The sequence below is a fragment of the Heterodontus francisci genome, chromosome 4, assembly GCF_036365525.1.
Source record: "Heterodontus francisci isolate sHetFra1 chromosome 4, sHetFra1.hap1, whole genome shotgun sequence".
NCBI lineage: Eukaryota > Metazoa > Chordata > Chondrichthyes > Heterodontiformes > Heterodontidae > Heterodontus > Heterodontus francisci.
Window position 1 is genome coordinate 58,268,890 of NC_090374.1, and position 18,041 is coordinate 58,286,930.

An 18,041-nucleotide genomic window follows, 5' to 3' on the forward strand; every position below is an offset into this window, starting at 1 on the left:
CCTCAATGGCTATTAAGATTACGCAATTAAATGCTGGCCTTATCAGCGACCCACATCCGTGAATAAATTTTTTAAAAACTAGTGCGTTATCTCTGGTTCAGTTAGTAGCACTCTCGCCTCTGAGTCAGAAGGTTGTGGACTCAAGTCCCACTGCAGGATTGAGCACAAAAATTACAGCTGACACTCCAGTGCAGTACTGAGGGAATAGCGAGCCCTGTCTGCCCTCTCAGGTAAGAGATCCTATGGCACTATTTCGAAGAAGAGCAGGGGAGTTATCCCCAGTGGCCTAGCTAAAAGTTATTCTTGATTCAACATCACCAAAATAGATTATCTGGTCATTATTACATTGCTGTTGTGGGAGCTTGCTGTTCTCAAAGGGGCTCTGTTTTTTCTACATTACAACAGTAACTACACTTCAAAAGTAATTCATTGGCTGTAAAGTGCTTTGGAACATCCTGTGGTCATGATAGATGATATAAAAATGCAAGTCAGTCTTTCTTTAGCTCGAATCAGAATAAGATTCAAGTACAATGTAGCGGCATTAACAGAGACTTGGCTTAAAAATGCTGAGAACTGGGTGCTTAATATACAAGGATATAAAGTGTTCAGAAAAGATAGAGAAGGAAAAAAGGGAGGTGGGGTGGCAGTACTGATTAGGGAAGACATCGTAGTGTTGGAAAGAGGGGACGTCCTTGAGGGGGCAAGGACAGAATCCATTTGGTGAGAGTTGAGAAGCAAAATGGGTATGATCACACTGCTAGGAGTATTCTATAGGCTTCCAAATAGGGAGAAAATCTGCAGAGAAATCTCAGAGATGTGCAAGAACTATAGAGTGGTGATATTGGGGGACTTTAATTACCCAAATATTGATTGGGATAATGTTAGAGTAAAGGAAAAGGAGGGGGAGGAATTTCTGGACTGTGTTCAACAATAATAGACTTAGAGTTGTTAACAATGTAGCGCAGTCAAGTGGCTACTAATCAAATTATGTTTTGATGGAGTATCCATTAACACCACACACAGTGGCACAGCATTCTTGGTAACTTGCCTTGTAAGTTGGGGATGATTTAGTCAAACACATTTATTACCACAGTCACACAAACCTACATTTTCCAGTTGATCGTATTTTAATGCTGGCGTTAACCTGTTTAAAATAAATGGGTTAATGCTAAGATTAAAATAACACTGATCAGAAATTCTATGCTACACCATGTAAAGACACTCCGTTCATTGATCATACTCACTTAGTGGAAAGTAGGCGTTCTGCCCAACGTCTTGACGTGCTGCCTCAATAGCACGTTTCACAGCAAATAAAGTTACACAGGACATGCACTGGGGAGGTTCACCAGAGGCCTTGGAACGAAGGACACCCATTGGGTTGGGAGCATTCTTTAGTAGTTCGATGTTGAAATGGATAGGTATACTCTGATAGACAAAACAGAAACAGATGATCTTGTTGACAGCTGCAGTTACATTTATATTCTACAACTTTTAAATGCTTTTTGGTATGTCTTCTCTGGTCCTCAACTGTACTAACCAAAGTTCATCCTATCCTGTTTTCTGCTTCTGGTATACCCACGTTTTTGTTAAAGCTAATGCCAGAGTCCGGTATCCTTTTGTAGTTTGAACCTAATTACTGAATGTATTTCAGCAAAAAACAGCCATTTTAGGAAAAGTAAAGAAAGTAGGAAATGGGTTTTTATTTCATATTTTAGGCTACTTACCTAAGTGAACATTGTTTCTATGTGAACCTAGTCTGTGAATGAATTCAATGTTATTGAAGCTCGGAGAGAGGAGAACAAAGGCACATAAATTGGACAATCAAAGAGATCACCCCATTCTATTGGTAAGTAAACTCAGGGTGAATTCATTGGATAAATGGTCAAGATTGAGAATGTCGGCTGGCTTTTCCTTTCCACAGGTCCGTAGGTCCTGATTATAGCACCTCCAATGTTACCCAAATCATATCAGCTAATTTAGCGCACACCAACAATCAGACCTCGGGCCTTCCTGGTTAGTGTGGCTCAGTACCACACCATGAAGTCCACCTGCCCACTGAACTATCAGGAGAGTCAACAGAAAATCTTAGGACGGTTTCAGACAAGCTCATGAACATGATTTCATGAAACCCATTCCATAAAGGTCATACATTTCAAACACAAAGGGCTGGATTTTACCTTAGGCAGATGGGAATTCACCACCAACATAAGGTTCCGCCTAGCCCGGGGATCTGTCCCGCATTTTATGGGTCCCCAGGCTTTAATTGTCCTGAGGCGGGACTTCCACCCGCTTGAGGGAGGAAGTCCTGCCTCATTGAGCTGCCGGCCAGGAGTGGTGGCCACTGCTGGGACTGCAGCCCAGCCGACCTGATGGAGCCAGGAGTCCAGGTAAGTTGGGCTTGCCTCACCAGGTCCTTCCCTGGTGAGGCTGGAGTGGTCGTCTGGGGGGACGGGGGGCATTTTGGGTCCCGGGGGTGGGTTGGGAGGCAGGGGCGACCCTCAATCGGGCACCCTGTGCCTGACTGCAATGGCCTCCACCTAGGGCATGGAAAGGCTGGCAGCTATCACTGGGCGGCCTCTCACGTCCCCAGCACGCCCGCTTGCCACGGGTAAAATACCTGTGGAGGTGGGCAAAGGCCCTTAAGTGGCCACTTAAGGGCCTTGATTGGCCTTGGGCGGGCAGGCTGTTTGCCTACTCTGCCCGACGCCGTAAACTTGACCAGAGGCAGCAGCGGGGCAGGTAGGCCTCCTGGAGCCTCCCGCTCAATTTTATGCCGTCCCCACACCACCAGCTGACCCGCTGGGGCGGCAAAAAATTCAGCCCAAATCACCAAGTTTTCTAATCTTGGCAGAAGTGGACAGCTTAGTGTGTGTACACAGCTTGGGACAACCTCACAAGACTATCACAAGCTGGTCTAATGTTGCATTCATCGTGAGCTTCCAGCCCAGACTGAGCCTGGTGACAGGTGCTTGCGGAACAAAGGGAAAGGCAATAGCATGCAGCTGTGCCTCTTAAAGATTGCAGCTCCTAATTAAAGGTGCTGCTTGATTATTGCTGAACAAAAAGCTGAAAAAGGCAGACCTCACAGCACCTCTGTTCTCATATGGTGCTAGACAGGTACTTATACAATAAGTGCAACAAAGGAAGGCTTGCCCATTTGTAAACCAAACATACCTTCCACACAGAAGAACTATAATCTGCTTTCCATAGAGGTGGCAGCCTGAGCGAATACTGATTCAAAACAATCAAAGGACATGGGAATTGATGAGAAAAAAAAGTTGATATGAGGTACTTTGCCAAGGTAAACTTTGTCAGAATTTACAATGTTGCAGGCATAAATTTTCAATCTGCTTTCTACAAAGTGTTTCACTCTGTTAAACTATGACTGAGGCTGCATGCTAAAACCTCCGAAAACAGTTCTTTCAAAGTTCCATGTCCATGCCAAAGAGCCATACGGGCGCATTCAGCAATGCATTTAACTCTGGGGAAGCTTGCAGTGCAAAAAAAGTAATTGCAGGGCTCCCATTCTGCTACTGGTTTTCTAGGAGGCCAATGAAATTCTTTCCCTTGGTCCTGAGCACCTGTTCCACTTCACTGCACTGGTAACAATGACCAGAAATTCCACCCACATGTGACTATTGTGAGATCCGTTGCCAGTTTCACAGTAATTGCCAAAATCCTGGAACTTTCTACCTGGTAGCACTGTGGGATTAACTACACCACAGAGACTGCAGTGGTTCAAGAAGACAGCTCACCACCACCTTCTCAAAAGGCATCTAGGGATGGGCAATAAACGTTGGCAGTGAAGTCCACATCCCATAAATTATTATTTTTTAAATCATTATTTACAGCATATGACGAACAGGAATTACTGATGACGTATCATAACCATTAGAAGGCATGAATATAATTAACTGAAGGGTGACACAATTTCATTTCTGTTGTATCTAACTCAAGAACATTGGCAAAATGTTTTTAGTTTCCAATCCCTCTTGATAATGCATGGAATTTGTATTTGGATTGAACCACAGTGTTTCAGGAATCTGGGTACTTTTATATTGATCTTTGGCTCCTCGCCCCGACAAGTGGCAGCAAAACATAAGAACATAAATAGGAGCAGGAGTAGACCATATGGCCTGTCGAGCCTGCTCTGCCATTCAATATGATAATGGCTGATCTTGGGCTTCAACTCCACTTTCTTGTCCACTCCCTATATCCTTTGATTCCACGAGAGACCAAAATTTGTCTATCCCAGCCTTGAATAGAGTCATAGAGAGATACAGCACTGAAACAGGCCCTTCGGCCCACTGTGCCGACCATCAACCACACATTTATACTAATCCTACATTAATCCCATATCCCCTACCACATCTCCTCCTACATTAATCTCATATTCCCTACCACCTACCTACACTAGGGGCAATTTACAATGGCCAATTTACCTATCAACCTGCAAGTCTTTGGCTGTAAGAGGAAACCGAGCACCCGGTGGAAACCCACGCGGTCACATGGAGAACTTGCAAACTCCGCACAGGCAGTACCCAGAACTGAACCCGCATCACTGGAGCTGTGAGGCTGCGGTGCTAACCACTGCACCACCCCACTTTAATACATTCAAGATGGAGCATCCACAGCCCTCTGGGGTAGAGAATTCCAAAGATTCACAACCCTTTGAGTGAAGAAATTTCTCCATCTCAGCCCTAAATGATCAGCCCCTTATCTTGAGATTGTGTCTCCGTGTTTTAGATTCGCCAGCCAGCGGAAACAACCTCTTAGTGTCTACCCTGTCAAGCCCCTTCTGAATTTTCAATGTTTTAGTGAGATCACCTCTCATTCTTCTAAACTCCAGAGAATATATAAATGAATGTAAACCAACTGGAATGTTTCAGACTGTCGTCATGGCATACCTGTTTTCTCACTGGAATGTTTTTAGTTGTCACTGATCTAATTGGTCTAGTAATGTGCTTTTGCGATGTTATGACTTCATACACAAATATATTTTTTCTCTTCTGATTCATGCAGCATCATGATCTATTTACTCAGTGTCTGCATGTTGCTGCCATGTCAAGGCCAGCTGGAACTGCCTGTTTACAGGGGGTGAAGTAAATTGGAGACAGTGGCATTCTAGGCCTCTCCTCCAAGCTCCATCCTATAATATAAAAAGCCTATTATCAGTTGTGGCTCAGCGGTGGCCTCTGAGTCACAAGGTTGTGGGTTGAGGTCCCACTCCACAGATTTGAGCACAAGATCTAGGCTGACACTCCAGGGCAGCACTGAGGGAGTGCTGCTCTGTTGGAGGTGCCGTTTTTCAGATGAGATGTTTAATGTCCAACCGAGATGTTGAAAGATCCCATGGCACTATTTCGAAAAGTGTTCTCCCCGGTGTCCTGGCCAATATTTATCCCTCAACTAACATCAGTAAAAACAAATTATCTGGTCATTATCACAATATTGTTTGTGAAACATTGCTGTGTGTAAATTTGCTGCCAGGTTTCCTATATTACAGCAATGACTACACTTCAAAAGTACTTCATTAGTTGTAAAGTGCTTTGGAACATCCCGAGATCGTGAAAGTTGCTCTATAATGCAACTAATTTTTTTCTTGATGTAGCAGTGTGATCTGGCCAACCAGTTTGAGAAAGATTTATACTATGGAACTTGCTACCACATGGATTGGCTGAAGAGAATAATATAGGTGCATTTAAGGGGAAGGCAGCTAAGTACATGGGGAAGAAAATAGAAGAATGCGTTGATAGAATGGGATGAAGTAAGGTAGGAGGCGACTTGTGTGGAACATAAAGACTGGCATAGATCTGTTCGGCTCAATGGTCTGTTTCTGTAAAATTCTATGAAATTCTACACTGAAAAAGTTAACAATATTTGTTCATCATGTTGCACTGAAGAACTGACTTTTCATCTTCACACTCCCAGCTTTTCAAAGATCAGCAATGGTGTTGCAGCTGTCAATTTTCCGCAGTCAATTCTGACGGATATCAGCAGCATCCATTTTGAGCAAGTACGCATAAATGAGGTGGTAATTTTCTGTCATTTATGCTCAACCATAATACCAACATAAAACTGATATCCACAGTTGTAGTACTCGGCTTTAAATGAAAATAAGTTGCAAGTGGCAAGCTTATTCATTTGTTACCTTTTCTCAAATGCCAACCACTTTGTTATCTGCTTTTGCATCATTTATTGAGAGGCTGCTATTATCTCAGAACCTTGCACTGTCTAACTTTAATTAATCCACTCGAGTGTAAATTCGAGCACTCTGGGTCTGCCAAACAAAACATGGCAGGTGCAACTGAAGGGCTTATGATTACTGGTAGAAAAGCAAAATACTGTGGATGGTGGAAACCTGAAATAAAAACAAGAAATGATGGAAATACTCAGCAGGTCTGGCAGCATCTGTGGAGAGAGAAGCAGAGTTAATGTTTCAGGTCAGTGACCCTTCTTCAGAACTGGCAAATATTAGAAATGTAAAAGGTTCTAAGCATGTAAAGCGGGGGTGGGGCAAGAGATAACAAAGAAGGTGTAGATAGGACAAGGTCACAGAATAGCTGACCAGAAGGTCATGGAGCAAAGGCAAACAATATGTTAATGGCGTGTTGAAAGACAAAGCAATAGTACAGTTAGGGTGTTAACGGACTGAAAATTGAACAGCCGCAAGTACAAATATGAATAAAACAGTGGGTAAGTTCAATTTTCAGTCCGTTTTAACGAAACTAAAAGGAATGGTTGGAAGCATGAAGTAATTACCCACTAAAGGAACTGAATGAAGTATTAATTCAACAAAGGAACTGTTAAACTAGCTGTTCAAGGCAACATGCTGGAAACTTGGTGGCATTCAGCAGACTGTCTAAAAGGTCTTGACAGTATGTGAAAAGCTGTTGTAAACATCAGATGCTGTAGTCTCAACTGGTTTTAGACTATTGTAGGGGGGCAGGGTAAAGGCAGAGAGAGGGAGAGATACTGTGAGTGTGTGGGAAAGTGCTGGATGCTTGTTCTGCGCCAGCAAGATAGGTATAAAACCAGCTATTTTAGTGAGTTAGTCAGTCTCCTGAAGCAGAATTGGCCATTCTGAGTTTTGAGTTGTGCTACTGACTTAAAGGTTGTATGAATCTCTATCCATAAAACTTGTATTTAAATGCTAATAAAACAAATAGTTAGAAAAGTAATAAACCGCTAATGATTCTTACCATGGTAAACAGTAAAGAGAGTTAAAACAAAATCCCAACAGCCAAAGGATAGATACTATGTATTAAGTCCACCAGATTTCAGTAAACAGTAGCTGGATTTTATGCTTTCCCCCATGGCAAGTTTGAAGACGTGGAGAGCATTTAATCGGGTGGGATGGTGGCAGGTGGGGACCCCGCCAACTTCCCGCCTCCACCCCAATTAAGACCGTGGTGGGAAGGCCCGTGGATAGCAATTAATGCCCACTTAAGGGCCTCTTCCCACTGCCATCAGTATTAACCCAGCGGCAGGCAGGCATGTAGGGAGCACGACAAGCAAATCCGTGTGAGTTGCTTGCTGGCTTCCGGGGTGGTGGGGGGGGGGTGGGTGGTGGGGAAACAGTCCCTCCTTCAAAGGCACTTAATGCCTGATCAAGGGACCCAGCATTGGAAAGGCAGGGGGGTGGAGGGCGGCATGCCGAGAGCCACCCACCTGCCCTTGCTGCTGACACTCTACAACACCCTCCCTCACAACCCCCAACCTGTGAAATCTCTCCCATTATCACTCACCTGTGGCCTAGGTCTATTGAAGATCCTGGGCCTTGGTTTGGTGCATTGCTGGCAGCAGCCACCGCCTCCATGATGGTGCTGCTGAGTAGAAGAGCTGCCAGCCTCTGATTGGCCAGCAGCTGTCAGTCGCTGGGACTTCCAATCAATACCACCCTAAATGTTTCCTTCAGTTCTAAACCTACCTTGCTGAATGGTGGCTTGTAATCCCACGTCCCTGCATTCAGCACATCCCCAGTCTTCGGGTCATAGATCATCTTCTCCAGCAGCCAATATCCCATGCCCATGACAAAAGCACCCTCAACTTGTCCAACATCAATGTCAGGGTTCATGCTGCAGATAACAAGAAGAAAGATGAGCGTTCCACCAAAAACAGATCATTTACTTGGTTACTTATCCACTGCTGTTCGTGGAACCTTGCAGCATACAAATTGGCTGCCTTGCTTTCATCATGACATCAATGGGAAGTAACTAAAAAAGTTATGAATTGGGTGTAGGGTAAACAGTACTTTATAAAAGTTAATTTCATTATTAATAACACTGCTCTGATGACAGTACTAATGTTACTGGTAGCAGTGCAAGGTTAATGAGATGCTGCTGTTGATTTAGGAGACACCAAGACTTGCGAAGGTTAGGATTACTGCAGCGTGTCTGAAGAAAGCAATGCAGCAGCAATAATGTTAACACTGTCTTTGGCAGTGTCAGCTGTATTTTTTTTTAAAAGCTGAAGATGGTCGAAGCGATCATCAATGCAGTTTTTCCATTTACGTTATTGGGGGAGGACTAGTGTTCAGAAACTAAAGTTGGAATTACAACTTTCAAACAGCTGCCCACATGCAACTTACCACCTGGGCAGTTGTTTGTATTTTACTGAGAGCGCTGTAGATTGCACAGTGGATTCCAGAAAACAGAGCCAAGGTTATTAGAGAATTACTTCTGTAATACAAACCACATCAGATTTACAAAGCTTCTACTGGCAGCTTTCACCGTTGTGTCTCCTCATCCCCACGTGTACAATCATTCTTCTGTTGACAGGATTATGTTCACAGCCGCTGAGTGCTTTACTGTCTTAAATTTGCATCACAAAAGCTTAGTGATCTGCGTATTGAGCCATTACATTTTTTCTGCAGAAAGCTGAGGCGACCCTCTGTGAACTACCGGGTTGAAATGCTGAAACATTGCTGGAGCAAAGCTTCAATAGACAGAAGCCAGGGCAGCAGAGGTGAGGCATCAAGTTTCACACCCAATTCCGTGCTCTCTACCCACATGCTGGGAAGATCCGCATTGGCAGCTGCGCTTCACAAATCTTGTCTTGATATGTTAACTTTATGATGTGTAACGATTATTACAAGAACAAGTAAATTTCAGTATTAAACTCCATATTTTCAAATTCTTTTTTCTTTTGGGCCTCCTTATCTCGAGAGACAATGGATACGCGCCTGGAGGTGGTCAGTGGTTTGTGAAGCAGCGCCTGGAGTGGCTATAAAGGCCAATTCTGGAGTGACAGGCTCTTCCACAAGTGCTGTAGAGAAATTTGTTTGTCGGGGCTGTTGCACAGTTGGCTCTCCCCTTGCGCCTCTGTCTTTTTTCCTGCCAACTACTAAGTCTCTTCGACTCGCCACAATTTAGCCCTGTCTTTATGGCTGCCCGCCAGCTCTGGCGAATGCTGGCAACTGACTCCCACGACTTGTGATCAACGTCACACGATTTCATGTCGCGTTTGCAGACGTCTTTATAGCGGAGACATGGACGGCCGGTGGGTCTGATACCAGTGGCGAGCTCGCTGTACAATGTGTCTTTGGGGATCCTGCCATCTTCCATGCGGCTCACATGGCCAAGCCATCTCAAGCGCCGCTGACTCAGTAGTGTGTATAAGCTGGGGGTGTTGGCCGCTTCAAGGACTTCTGTGTTGGAGATATAGTCCTGCCACCTGATGCCAAGTATTCTCCGAAGGCAGCGAAGATGGAATGAATTGAGACGTCGCTCTTGGCTGGCATACGTTGTCCAGGCCTCGCTGCCGTAGAGCAAGGTACTGAGGACACAGGCCTGATACACTCGGACTTTTGTGTTCCGTGTCAGTGCGCCATTTTCCCACACTCTCTTGGCCAGTCTGGACATAGCAGTGGAAGCCTTACCCATGCGCTTGTTGATTTCTGCATCTAGAGACAGGTTACTGGTGATAGTTGAGCCTAGGTAGGTGAACTCTTGAACCACTTCCAGAGCGTGGTCGCCAATATTGATGGATGGAGCATTTCTGACGTCCTGCCCCATGATGTTCATTTTCTTGAGGCTGATGGTTAGGCCAAATTCATTGCAGGCAGCCGCAAACCTGTCGATGAGACTCTGCAGGCACTCTTCAGTGTGAGATGTTAAAGCAGCATCGTCAGCAAAGAGGAGTTCTCTGATGAGGACTTTCCGTACTTTGGACTTCGCTCTTAGACGGGCAAGGTTGAACAACCTGCCCCCTGATCTTGTGTGGAGGAAAATTCCTTCTTCAGAGGATTTGAACGCATGTGAAAGCAGCAGAGAGAAGAAAATCCCAAAAAGTGTGGGTGCGAGAACACAGCCCTGTTTCACACCACTCAGGATAGGAAAGGGCTCTCTCATTATTTTCAAATAATGAAGAAAAAAGTACACAGTATGTTTGTGGATGAAGGACAGTCAGGTGATAAAGAAACTCTCTCGGCACGGGAATAAGGCTGGACTGTCAAAAACACTTCATTCAGAGTGTCCTGTTTGGGCATGGGGTGGGGGGGGGCAGGGCGTTGCTGTTGGCATAGTCCGACAGTCGGTGGGGAAATCAACACATGCAAAGACAGATAGAGGAGGATGAGACATCTCGGGTTGGGTGGAGGTGGTGGTGGGGGGAGGTACAAGGTGTTCGGAAACGGGGAGGGCGTTTAATCGGGTGCGATGGTGGCAGTTGGTGACCCCACTACCTTCACACCTCCACCCCGATTATGTCCGTGGCGGGAAGGCCCATGCACGCCTACCCACCCTGCCACCAATTGAGGCCCTTAAGGGGCAATTAATGCCCAATTAAGGGCCTCTTCCCACTGCTGCTGATAGTAACCTAGCGGCAGACGGACCTGTCGCCATGCGAGTAGTAAGACATGCAAACTGGTGTGGGCTTGCTTGTGGTCTCCTGGGTGGGCGGGGGAGGGGTCCTTCATTCAAAGGCACTCGAGATACCTGGCATTGGGAAGGGGGGCCCTTGCTGCCAACCCTCTACACCCCCTCCCCCATAACCCCCCCCACCCCATGAAGCCCTTCCCACAGGCCTGCATGGCTCTGTAATGCTGGGCCTCCAGTGGGTGTCCTTCTGGCAGCAACCGCCGCCTCCCTGGGGGCGCCGCCCAGCAAAAGAGCTGCCAGCTTCTAATTGGCTAGCAGCTCTCGGTGGGTGGGACTTCCCACCCCCAGGGTACTGATCCCAAGAAAGGTCCACTGATGACCTCTCAAGTACCTGATTGCTTTGTAATACGGTGGGCCTTCCTCAAAAGGAGGCAACGCAGGTCTCTTGTGGTTCCTCCAGCCGATGGCCAAGACTCCCATCGTCTCCATAAAATTGCCCCCAATGTGTGGGAAGAGGAGAGGTTGCACTGAGATATGCTTCCCTCTGCTGGGATGGCAATATGGAAGGAGGAGTGGGGGTTGCCTGGGACGGTATTTTGTCTTGTCATCGGAAATAGACTGGTGCAACCTACCAACCTTCCCTCATTCGAACAATCTGAGTGTTCAGTTGGACTGAATGTTTCATGCGATTGACCCTCCCACCTTGCCTAAAGAGCAGAATATGATAGCGACAAACCCCCAACATTTCATTTGCTACTTGCCAATTTTGTTTCCTACCTTTCACCACAATCAAAGAGTATATCCACTCGGCTGATCTGGTTCTCGCCAGTGAGGACGTCAATTTCAGCTTCTGCCACAGTCACTCCATATGAATTATACTGAGGGGCACCTTTGGGCTGTGGGTCAGGCCACACCCTGTACAAATAACACAAAGCCACATCTTTACAGTATTATTAATTATTACGATCAGGGGAATAGATAGGGTAGACAGTCAGAAACTTTTTCCCCGGGTGGAGCAAAGCGTTACAAGGGGTCATAAATTTAAGGTGAAGGGTGGGAGATATAAGGGGGATGTCAGGGGAAGGTTCTTTACCCAGAGAGTGGTCGGGGCATGGAATGCCTTGCCTGGGGAAGTTGTTGAGTCAGAAACTTTAGGGACTTTCAAACGGCTTTTGGATAGGTATATGGATAAAGGAGAATGATGGGGTATAGATTAAATTGTCCTTGACAGAGGACAAAGGATCGGCACAACATCGTGGGCCGAAGGGCCTGTTCTGTGCTGTATTTTCTATGTTCTATGTTCTATGTTCTATTACACTTTACTCCTCAGAAATTTGCACTGTATCATTAGAAAAAAATAGCACAGACTGTGATTTGTGCATAAACTCACTACTGGGAACAGAATGTAGGTTTCCAATTATACATTTGAATGGAATAAGTTTATAAAGGATGGCATGATACCAACTGAAGCACCCACACTCTACAATAAAAGGATGGGAGGCCGGTTCAGGCACATAATCATGCACACAATGGAAATAGGCTGAATTTTATCAGCCCTCTCGGAATGGGCTGAATTTTATTAGTCCTCTAAGGATGGGCTGGGAGGTGTGGGGGGGTGGAGGGTGCAAGGGAAGGCAGGTGGTGGAGTGCCCCTCGCCTTCCCGGTACCGCAAAATTTTGGCAGGGCCTCTTCCTGCCGCTGCTGGCATTTTACCAGCAGGTGGTGGGACCCCCCCCCCCACCAAGTGGGGAGACAACCCAGGTGACCTCCCGGTGGGTTGGGGTGGGGGCCCCTCCTGCTTGAGCAATCGGTGGCTCACGGAGGGCTGCCAGACAGCAAAGGATGCCCCTGTGCCAACATCCACCACCCCCTGCCCTCAGCAACCACACCACCCCCCACACCCTCGACAGGGCTTGCCTGACTGGCCCCGGTGAACCCACCCCCACTTACCTGCTTCCAAGGCCGACATCGATGTGGCGTCGTCGAGCAGTGTGCAGTCCCAGCAGTGGCCACTGCTCCCAGAGGCGTTGCTGAGACTGCTGAGCTGCCAGTCCTCTGATTGGCCAGTGGCTCTTGAAGGCTGAATCCCTGTCCTTAAAGGGACAGGAACCCTGGCACCAGGCTGTAAACTGCCTGAGCAGGGTCCCACAAACAGCTGAGGTGGGCCACCCCAAGTCTTTCTGGCCCAACGTTGGCACTTCCACCACTTACATAAAATTCAGCCTAATGAGTTCCCATCTCAGATGTGTTGTGGGGGAAAGAGGAACCAGGCAATTCCTCATAAACTGGAGAACTGGAGGCAGAGCCACGCTCAGCTGTCCAATTGCACCTACCAGTGTCCAGATTAAGAGTGTCATTAGAGGGGTGCTGAGTGCAGGTCTCATGATTGTCATCTCAGTCTGATAGGTGCCAGGGTAAAATATACACATAGTACCATCAATAGATTCCCAAAAAGATAGTAATTTTAGATGATACTTTTAAGTTAACTTTATTTCATCAATTCCTATTTTATACACAGTTCCCATCAACAACCAACAAATTTTTCAACCACAACCATCCAGTCAGGAGGTAAGGGAATGTCAAGATGTATCAGAGAATGCAAGAGACAGTCAGGATGTATCAGAGCGTGCAAGAGAGAGTCAGGATGTATGAGAGAGTGCAAGAAAGAGTCAGGATGTATCGGAGAGTGCAAGAGAGAGTCAGGATGCATCAGAGAGTGAAAGAGAGAGTCAGGATGTATGAGAGAGTGCAAGAGAGAGTCAGGGTGTATCAGAGAATGCAAGAGAGAGTCAGGATGTATCAGAGAGTGCAAGAGAGAGTCAGGATGTATGAGAGAGAGCAAGAGAGAGTCAGGATGTATCAGAGAGTGCAAGAGAGAGTCAGGATGTATGAGAGAGAGCAAGAGAGAGTCAGGATGCATGAGAGAGTGCAAGAGAGAGTCAGGATGTATCAGAGAGTGCAAGAAAGAGTCAGGATGTATGAGAGAGTGCAAGAGAGAGTCAGGATGTATCAGAGAGTGCAAGAGAGAGTCAGGATGTATCAGAGAGTGCATGAGAGAGTCAGGATGTATCAGAGAGTGGAAGAGAGCATGAGAGAGTCAGGATGTATCAGAGAGTGCAAGAGAGAGTCAGGATGTATGAGAGAGTGCAAGAGAGAGTCAGGATGTATCAGAGAGTGCATGAGAGAGTCAGGATGTATCAGAGAGTGCAAGAGAGAGTCAGGATGTATGAGAGAGTGCAAGAGAGAGTCAGGATGTATCAGAGAGTGCAAGAGAGAGTCAGGATGTATCAGAGAGTGCAAGAGAGAGTCAGGATGTATCAGAGAGTGCAAGAGAGAGTCAGGATGTATGAGAGAGTGCAAGAGAGAGTCAGGATGTATGAGAGAGTGCAAGAAAGAGTCAGGATGCATCAGAGAGTGCAAGAGAGAGTCAGGATGCATCAGAGAGTGAAAGAGTCAGGATGTATGAGAGAGTGCAAGAGAGAGTCAGGATGTATGAGAGAGTGCAAGAAAGAGTCAGGATGTATCAGAGAGTGAAAGAGAGAGTCAGGATGTATCAGAGCATGCAAGAGAGAGTCAGGGTGTATCAGAGAGTGCAAGAGAGAGTCAGGATGTATGAGAGAGTGCAAGAAAGAGTCAGGATGTATCAGAGAGTGCAAGAGAGAGTCAGGATGCATCAGAGAGTGAAAGAGAGAGTCAGGATGTATGAGAGAGTGCAAGAGAGAGTCAGGGTGTATCAGAGAATGCAAGAGAGAGTCAGGATGTATCAGAGAGTGCAAGAGAGAGTCAGGATGTATGAGAGAGAGCAAGAGAGAGTCAGGATGTATCAGAGAGTGCAAGAAAGAGTCAGGATGTATCAGAGAGTGCAAGAGAGAGTCAGGATGTATCAGAGAGTGCAAGAGAGAGTCAGGATGTATCAGAGAGTGGAAGAGAGCATGAGAGAGTCAGGATGTATCAGAGAGTGCAAGAGAGAGTCAGGATGTATGAGAGAGAGCAAGAGAGAGACAGGATGTATCAGAGAGTGCAAGAGAGAGTCAGGATGTATCAGAGAGTGCAAGAGAGAGTCAGGATGTATCAGAGAGTGGAAGAGAGAGCAAGAGAGAGTCAGGATGTATCAGAGAGTGCAAGAGAGAGTCAGGATGTATGAGAGAGTGCGAGAGAGAGTCAGGATGTATCAGAGCGTGCAAGAGAGAGTCAGGATGTATCAGTGAGTGCAAGAGAGAGTCAGGATGTATCAGAGCGTGCGAGAGTCAGGATGTATCAGAGCGTGCAAGAGAGAGTCAGGATGTATCAGAGCGTGCAAGAGAGAGTCAGGATGTATCAGAGAGAGTCAGGGTGTATCAGAGAGTGCAAGAGAGAGTCAGGATGTATGAGAGAGTGCAAGAGAGAGTCAGGATGTATGAGAGAGTGCAAGAGAGAGTCAGGATGTATGAGAGAGAGCAAGAGAGAGTCAGGATGTATGAGAGAGAGCAAGAGAGAGTCAGGATGTATGAGAGAGAGCAAGAGAGAGTCAGGATGTATGAGAGAGAGCAAGAGAGAGTCAGGATGTATGAGAGAGAGCAAGAGAGAGTCAGGATGTATGAGAGAGAGCAAGAGAGAGTCAGGATGTATCAGAGAGTGCAAGAGAGAGTCAGGATGTATGAGAGAGAGCAAGAGAGAGTCAGGATGTAGGAGAGAGTGCAACAGAGAGTCAGGATGTATGAGAGAGAGCAAGAGAGAGTCAGGATGTATCAGAGAGTGCAAGAGAGAGTCAGGATGTATCAGAGAGTGCGAGAGAGAGTCAGGATGTATCAGAGCGTGCAAGAGAGAGTCAGGATGTATCAGAGAGTGCAATAGAGAGTCAGGATGTATCAGAGAGTGCGAGAGAGAGTCAGGATGTACCAGAGAGTGCGAGAGACAGTCAGGATGTATCAGAGAGTGCAACAGGCATCAGGATGTATCAGAGAGTGCAAGAGAGAGTCAGGATGTATTAGAGAGTGCGAGAGAGAGTCAGGATGTATCAGAGAGTGCAAGAGAGAGTCAGGATGTATCAGAGTGCGAGAGAGAGTCAGGATGTATCAGAGCGTTCAAGAGACAGTCAGGATGTATCAGAGAGAGTCAGGGTGTATCAGAGAGTGCAAGAGAGAGTCAGGATGTATCAGAGAGTGCAAGAGAGAGTCAGGATGTATCAGAGTGCAAGGGAGAGTCAGGATGTATCAGAAAGTGCAAGAGAGAGTCAGGATGTATCAGAGAGAGCGAGAGAGAGTCAGGATGTATCAGAGAGAGCAAGAGAGAGTCAGGATGTATCAGAGAGTGCAAGAAAGAGTCAGGATGTATCAGAGAGAGCAAGAGAGCGTCAGGATGTATCAGAGAGTGCAAGAGAGAGCCAGGATGTATGAGAGAGAGCATGAGAGAGTCAGGATGTATCAGAGCGTGCAAGAGAGAGTCAGGATGTATGAGAGAGTGCAAGAGAGAGTCAGGATGTATCAGAGAGTGCAAGAGAGAGTCAGGATGTATGAGAGAGTGCAAGAGAGAGTCTGGATGTATCAGAGAGTGCAAGGGACAGTCAGGATGTATCAGAGAGTGCAAGAGAGAGTCAGGATGTATCAGAGAGTGCAAGAGACGGTCAGGATGTATGAGAGAGAGCAAGAGAGAGTCAGGATGTATGAGAGAGAGCAAGAGAGATTCAGGATGTATCAGAGAGTGCAAGAGACGGTCAGGATGTATGAGAGAGAGCAAGAGAGAGTCAGGATGTATCAGAGAGAGCAAGAGAGAGTCAGGATGTATCAGAGAGTGCAAGAGACGGTCAGGATGTATGAGAGAGAGCAAGAGAGAGTCAGGATGTATGAGAGAGAGCAAGAGAGATTCAGGATGTATGAGAGTGTGCAAGGGACAGTCAGGATGTATCAGAGTGCAAGAGAGAGTGAGGATGTATCCGAGAGTGCAAGAAACAGTCACAATGTATCAGAGAATGCAGGAGAGGTTCAGGATGTATCAGAGAGTGCAAGGGATGGTCAGGATGTATCAGAGAGTGCAAGGGATGGTCAGGATGTATCAGAGAGTGCAAGGGATGGTGAGCAAGTACCATAGCGTGTAAGAGATGCTCAGGATATATCAGAGAGTGTTATCAGCTGCCAAAAGCAATGCATCATAAATTTTAAGATAATTTAGACACAGCAGCTTGAAGACAATAATCACTTTTAAGTGGTTATGAGCAGGCGAGTGAAAAGTGACATTGTAGTGTTAATTCTGGGTCTAATATGAAGGTAACAGCTACTTCTAAAATGTCAAACAAAAAGTTCAACACAGCAAATTTTATAAAATCAATGCTCTGCCTAAAATTGAAGATGCAAAATAAACAAGTACTGTGGCTCAATATAACAAGCATTTGCACCCAGATTTTAACCACATAATAGTCCAGATTTTCCAGTTTGCAGTCATTGCTCCTCTCAGACTGACAGCAACTCCTGAGTCTGCAAATGCCCAGTTAAATGTGGTAATTCAGAAGTTGCAGTCAGTGATTCTATGCTCCTCCATAGGGTGCACTGTTGAAGTCCTTGCAAACAATCATTAATCACAAACTGTCAAAAACTTTCCCTATTTATGCTGCAACATCGCTGTAACCCTGAAAGACTACGCCTTGTTAGTGGGCAGTAAATGTGTTTTTAATGGCATACTAACTCATAATTAGTGCTGAGCAACCTCTCTGGCCCTGATAAGCTAATTTTATATTTGTGTAATGTCAAATTTTTTCCACTTTGATAAAAATTCCAACTTTTTAATATGTTTTTAAATTTATGTTTCCAATATTTCAGCTTCTAATGTCTAGGTCCCAAACATTTATTTCACTCTCTGTAAAATTTATATAAAATGAAGGATAATCAATGCATTTTAATTCCTGGTTGCTGTTTATGAGAATTCTTCAATATAATTGGCTGCTCACCTGCTTGATGTTATCACTATGGCTGGATAGCTGCAGATCCCCTTGACGATGCCAGAAAAGTGGAAATCCATGCCACAGAGATTGCTAGATCTTTGTGAGCAGTTTTCTTTGGGGTCAGTGGAGAGTGCCATCACTTTGCCACTGACGACAAATCTAAACCTATATATTTTAATACACCCCACCTGCCAAGACTGAGGCACACATTATTTTGCCACATGAACAGTAAAACTTAAAATTGCAAGCCCCTGACTGGAAAGACATTTGTATATTAACAGACAGTGTTGGAACAATGGGGACCCAG

The 18,041-nt window shown here is 45.8% G+C and overlaps 1 protein-coding gene across 7 annotated transcripts in view; it reads right to left on the reverse strand.

Moving 5' to 3' along the window:
* The window catches only part of LOC137369057 (xanthine dehydrogenase-like), a 225,248-nt gene that overhangs the window by 11,055 nt on the left and 196,152 nt on the right, over window positions 1–18,041 (reverse strand). For all 7 annotated transcript variants that reach the window (XM_068029610.1, XM_068029607.1, XM_068029609.1 and 4 more), the window contains 3 exons: window positions 11,598–11,735; window positions 7,931–8,078; window positions 1,245–1,425 (listed from right to left, as the gene is read on the reverse strand). In XM_068029610.1, coding sequence (XP_067885711.1) covers window positions 1,245–1,425; window positions 7,931–8,078; window positions 11,598–11,735 — 467 coding nt within the window. The remainder of the gene's footprint in view (window positions 1–1,244; window positions 1,426–7,930; window positions 8,079–11,597; window positions 11,736–18,041) is intronic.